The 6,510-nt window shown below is 34.9% G+C and overlaps 1 protein-coding gene across 1 annotated transcript in view; it reads right to left on the reverse strand.

The window, feature by feature from the left end:
* DST (dystonin) overlaps positions 1-6,510 on the reverse strand; it is a 374,223-nt gene that overhangs the window by 38,737 nt on the left and 328,976 nt on the right. Inside the window, exons 66-69 of the mRNA XM_012648708.1 lie at positions 4,279-4,452; positions 3,824-3,979; positions 745-942; positions 283-411 (exon numbers count right to left, since the gene is read on the reverse strand). Of these exons, the coding sequence (XP_012504162.1) occupies positions 283-411; positions 745-942; positions 3,824-3,979; positions 4,279-4,452 (657 nt within the window). The remainder of the gene's footprint in view (positions 1-282; positions 412-744; positions 943-3,823; positions 3,980-4,278; positions 4,453-6,510) is intronic.

Below are 6,510 nucleotides of genomic sequence, written 5' to 3' on the forward strand. Positions count from 1 at the left end.
TTATCATTTTGTGGGGGAAGATTTGCTTCTAAACAATGTCTGGAATTCTAAAACCTCTGCATAGACTGACACATTAACATTTGAAATAAATAATAGGTCCTGACTTTAACAATTGAACCAATAAATGGTGGTGTTTATAGCATGTATGTATACATAGTGATTTCTGCCATAAAACTGTGCATCCTGTAAAGCCTTCTTCCATGACTTATGTATTACCAGGGCCCACACAAAATGGTCAGTTTGTTAATCTGAGGCTAGAGCTGTAGGAAATACCATCCTTACCATATGGGCATTAAGCTGCTCCTTGGCTGTTTCTGGTAAACCTCCCAGAGGTTTGGATGCCAACAGATGTCGCTCCGTGTCAGTCAGCCACTGCTGTAAATCCTCAATTTCGCCATGGAACCCTTTGGCCTGAAGTAATAAGAAGTTTTAAGTTGGGGCCACAAACACTGTCAGTTTCAAGCAGAAAATAAGGTTCAAACAATCCCAGCCTGCTAAGCCTCTCTATGCATTCTTAAGAACAGCCAGGTACCACTGGATTTGCTTTGCCTTTCCTCATCAGGAGAGCTTTAGTAGATAAGAGTATTATGCTAAGAACTAGAGCTGCATTCTCTCCTGCTCTGCTCTTTATCCCACTTATTTTTACTCCTCTTCTAAAGGTATGAAAACTCAACATGAAAAGAATTCTATGCTACTTTGGTCTTGAACGCCATAGAAAGTTTCAGAATTTATTCTCTTATTCACCTGCCGCAAGGCACCATCCAGCTGCTGCTTCCTTTGTTCTGTTTTTTCCAAAACATTTTGCCAGCGTTGATTTAAAACCTCTAGCTTGTTCTGAAGGTTGCTCGCTTCTTCTCCTGCACTTGATTCAATTAGATCATTTCCTGCTTTATTAACGGCTTCCACTGTGGACTGATGGGCTAATACATCATTTTGGAGCACCTGAAAATATTAAGATAATGCCATGTTTGCTAGTTTGTAACATGGTATCACTTTTAATGCAACTGCTTTATTTTCTGGTTAGGAAACATTCTGAAACAAAAACATCATATGCATAGAATTTTAATATTAGGTTTTTAAATGATGAACTCCTTTCCCTCAACTTTGCACCTTTCCTGGATATACCTTTAGTCTACCAACACACCCTTAAATGATTGTGTAAGAACACTTTGCTAGTTATTCCCACTAGAAAGATCTGGTAATTGATGACACTAAGAATCTAGAGATTATAATTAAAAGGTTCTAAAATTTCTTGTTTCAGGCTATATAATTATAATTTACACAATTATAATTATGATAATTATATTATAATTAATTGAACTTAATTGTCTTAAGTAATTAATTGAAAAGACACTTTTACTTCTATATATTCAATTTCAAATACAAAATGATCAAATCTCAGATATACAGTACCATATTTTACAATTAGCACTCTGAAAGGGAAAAAAATAACCATAAAATATTCCTTTATCTTCTTTTGTTGGAGGAGATCCTAGAATTAACTCCTATGTTTAAAGGAATCCAGGAAGGCCCTAACACTAAAGGGAAAGAGATTTCACTATGTATCAGGGACACTCAAGCCCAGCATTCCAAAGTTCAGCTGTTCTTTTACTAGAAAATACACATATGAAATGCTTACTACAGATCCCAGTAAATAATGCCTTCCTGTTTTATACAGTGGAAATAAAAGCATAGACTAATAATGCTTAAATGCACTAGAATGGGACAAGACTGGTTAGGACAAAAAGCAACTCCAAGGCTAAAAAAAACCAATTTCCTATTTGAAAAGAATTACATTTTAAAGAACTAGTGCAGCCTTAGTAATAGTTTCCTTTCAAATGACTATGCTTACATTTTTGGAAACCAGAAGAAACCTCCCTCTAATGTTAGTAAGAGTTGATCACAATCCTACCCTACACTCGTTGACTCAGGGTTGGCAAAAGTAAAGAAAAAGAACACCGTCTCTCAGCCTATGTACAACAGCACACATCTGGTGGCAAATCCAGACCAGAGAGGATTTTCAACGAAGAGCAGTAACCATGTGAGATCATTGTTCCTCTGATTGTATTCACTCATTTTCTGAGGCATCTGGTGAGGGAGTGTTTTTCAAAGGCTATAAAGCCAACTGAATAAGAAGTTAGCCTTATAGAAAGCATGTACTTTGATAGGTTAACAGTAGGGAGCACTCCCAAAATGAAAGAGTTAAATACTCTCGTGGTCAAGATGTAAAAGATGATTCTATAAAACGTATTCTTCTGAATTGCCTGAGTTCTAAAAGGCAGAGCCTAGGGGCAAGAGAAAGCAGGAGAGGGATGGAAACCTTCCCTCCCCTCCAGAGACTCTGCTGGGAATTCTAAGTCCTCTAACTTTTGATCTTTGAGAAATGTAAGGAAAAGAGAAAATGAGCCATTTCTAACTACCGAAAGATAGATAAACAAAACTAAAAGGTCCCTACCAAGCCCCTGCCAAAATAACTGGATCAGGCCGCCTCATTCTTCCACCTCCACCATATTATGCACAGTTCCTATCACTGATATATGCTGTTTTTAAGACGATTGCTAGGTTCATAAAAAATGTAAATACAGCTATGAACTCACACTATGAGAATAAACATTTTGTTTTTACGCATAGTCTCACCGGTCATTATTGCTCTAAGCAAAGGTATAATGTAGACATTAAATAATGAAGCAGGCTTCTATATAAACACTAATTATGCAAAATAAACCTTAATTGCTTAATCAAATATGGCTGGACAATGACTTGCAGTGCAGACAGAACCAGATAAAAGAGAAAGAAAATTTTAAATCAGAGAGCAATTACTGTGGGGAAAAGTATAAAAGAAGAGAACTAAAGCATGAACAGTCAAAAACTATAAATCATGATCTTAAAGTGCTAGAAAAAAAACCTCTATGTTTTATTGTAAAAATAATAAACATGAAAAATAATCAAACGATTTCTATTTAATAATCCAGGAAATTTATTTAAGGATAGAATTTAGGACGCTGAAGAAAAAACTATTAATGTGAACGTTAAAGTCTCTGAAAGACTGCTGAATGCCAGGATAAACCTTTATTCATTAAGTCTAGTGACTTAAGGGATAGAGAATGATCTAAGAATTTGAGATTTAAGAACTGTCACAAAGGTGACAACAATACAAAATTGTTTTGCATGTATCTCCTAAGACAAAATTTTTCAACTAATAAACTTTAAATCAAGTGTAGGGCATATACAAATTTTAATTTTAAACATAACAAATATTTTTAAAAACTAACTCAGAAAGAAAGGAAGCAAGACACAAAAAGCCAATCAAAGATAAAAGCAACACAGAGACAAAAGAACAAACCCCAACATGATAAGAGATGTACGGACAGACAGAAATACGTTAGCATGCCAAACAAGCTGCAAGTGAGAGAGACACGGAGACATGGATGACTAGAGGAAAAACACACAAAACCTGCAGCAGGACAACATCTTGAGCCTATGATTTTTTAGGCTATTCCCAACAACTTATAAAAATAGGTATAATTAGGGAACTAAATCCCTAGTGTTTGCCTTGCAGTCCTAATAAAATTTAGTCACAAATTTCCCATCCTTGCTGTGTTTGACAATAATTGCTTTGAACAATGTGAAAAATATTTTGACCATAATCTTTTAAGAAGTGTGTTTTAAGTTGTTTAACCGTTAGTTACCAATGTCAAATATGAACTTGTGTTAAAATCATAAACTTGAAACACACATGTAAGGAAGAAACATACCAAAAAAAAATATCTGATGACACTAGAAATACAGAGGAGAAACATAACATGCAATAACAGATACATACATGGTGCTTGGCAAGTTCAATTTCAATGGCTTTCGGGTCTCCTCCAACAGGTTTCTGCTCACTTAGCAAGCCCTCGGTGTGGGTCAGCCACGTCAAGAGCTCATCCAGGGCATGTTGGAACTGGCCCAGTGCTAATAGCGCACCTTCCAGCTTATGCTACAGAAAAAGTGGAGAGGAAGAAAATTCCTTTACAAATTTCGTATTATGAATGATAGACATTTATAAAGCAAAGGCAGAAAATCAATTGTTTCATGCTGTGTAAGTCCGTAAGCATATCCAATGAAGCCTAACTGTCATATTCTTCTACATCTTAAGTTTGACATTCTTTGCAGTTAAAAAATGGCACATGAGAAGCGGGAAGCGGGAAGAGTTCTAACTTTATGTGAAATAATTATTTAACGTTAATATCTGAAATTGAAAATTTATAGCTTCTTAACAAAAGCCTTGGTATTTACCTGTCTGTTGATAATTCTCTCATCCAGACTATCCCATATCAATTTCAGTTCCATTAGTGGGTCTTGAACAGTGTGTTTGTCGCTCTCCTCTGTTACTTTCTTCAGCAAAAGCTCTGCTTGATGGTTCAGTCTTTCCATTTCTATCTGTTGTTGATAGGCCTCTGACTTAAATTGCTATTTACAAAAAGAGAAACGCAAGGAAAATATTGTAAAAATCAATAAAAATATTCTATCGGTTAGATATTTATTCTAATTCAAAGTTCTTATTGGGGGGAGGTGAAGAAAAATTAAAATCTAACATGGGGCTTACCGATGAAAGAATTACAGACCAAAAAAAAAAAGGGAAATCTTTTCTCTTTATTCAGTATTTTTTGATGGAAAGATGTTCTATTTATAAGTTTGACATTTCAGTTTTGTTCTCTACAATAAAAAGATTAAATTTTAAGGCTGCACTTATTCCAATGCCCAATTATAAAAATATAATCTATATTGACATATACGAAACCCAGAAAAGTGTTAAGAAACTCAAATTAATATTTTCTGCTCTAAAACATATACACATCTTATATCCTCTGATAATTTTGTATTTTCTGTAGCTGTGCTATGTTCAATAGTGTTTAGTTATTCTTATGTCTCACACATTGCTAATACAGAATAACATTACTCTCTCTCTCTCTCTCTCTCTCTCTCTCTCTCGGTGTTTTCTAAATCACTGACATGTATTTAATAATCTTGGCTTTGCCAACCAACAGGCTAGCAGACAGTTGCTTGCAATAAAAAAATGCCCCTTCATAAAATATCTTCATAAAATATTCACTTTAATATGTAATAGTAAATAATGGCCAAGCAGTATCTTAATTTTTAAAAAAATGTAAAAATAATAACTAAGGTATAGTGAGCACTTGGTATGTTCAAGTTACTTTCAACCAACTTAAAAGGAATTCAATTTAAGTTTAGGACATAGGAGTAAAATGAGATACCTTTTCTAAGGTCATTTGGCTAGTAAGTGGATGAACTGGGACCTAACCTCAGACTACCTGATTTAAGAGTGAGTACTCCTAACCAAGCTGCTATACGAAACCCACTGAGATATATGCAAGTATCCAAAATACATTCTCCTCCGCAACTGTAATTGTACATAAAGTATATCATACGTTTACTACACTGTCAGGTCAAAAAAAAAAACCCTAAATCTAGTGATAGTAACAGTAAAATTCTAAAAAAAAAATTGTTTCTAAATGGAATATTCTATATTATACTTAGAGATGAAAACATTACAATTTTAAAGCCAGATAATAATTTCACATAAAAATCTAGTAGAGTTCACTGCAAATGGTATGTTGTCTCTGTGTATGGAGACAAAGTTAGGAAGGAAATAGCTGATTCCACTTTGATAAATGATTATTGGTACAGAGGAATTCACAGAGGAAACAGTCCAGCCATTTTCACAGCTACAGATCAAGAACCACAAAAGCAAAAATTATAGGGGAAAGTGATGGAAAACAACAAACATTTACAAAACATTCTGGGAAACACTATTACACCATGGATGTGTATTTAGCCTGTTAACTAAATGAATTTCTCAGAACAGACTGAAGAGTCTGGGTGCAGTGGCTCATGCTGGTAATCCTAGCACTTTGGGAGGCCAAGGTGGGAGGATCGCTTGAGCCCAGGAGTTCAGATCAGCCTTAGCAACATAGTGAGATCCCGTCTCTACAAAATAATACAAAAATTAGCCAGGCGTGATGGATCATGCCTGTAGTCCCAGTTACTCAGGAGGCTGAGGTGGGAGGATCATCTGAGCCCAAGAGTTTGAGGTTGCAGTGAGTTATGATGACACCACTGCACTCTAGCCTGAGCAACAGAGCAAGACTTTGTCTCAAAAAAAAGGAAAAAAAAAGAACACACTGAAGAAAATAAAAATATTGCTGTAGTGTATGACAATAATATACTACTGAATAATTGAATAATAAAACAACTTATAAAAATCCTTACAATATGACCTAAATATGTCTCTCTCTCTCTGTCGCTACACACACATCTCGCACCCCTTCCTGTCCCTAACATGAAGATTGTCCCTAACATGAAGATTGTCCCTAACATGAAGATATCAAAAAGGCTATAAATCAAATCTTAAGAATGTTTGCCTTCAGTATATAACATTTTGGTGACTTCAAAAAATTTGTTTTTTTCATTTTTTATTTGTATTTTCTGATTTTTCTATAATGAACC

Source organism: Propithecus coquereli, unplaced genomic scaffold (genome assembly GCF_000956105.1).
Source record: "Propithecus coquereli isolate 6110/MARCELLA unplaced genomic scaffold, Pcoq_1.0 Scaffold292, whole genome shotgun sequence".
Classification (NCBI taxonomy): Eukaryota; Metazoa; Chordata; class Mammalia; order Primates; family Indriidae; genus Propithecus; species Propithecus coquereli.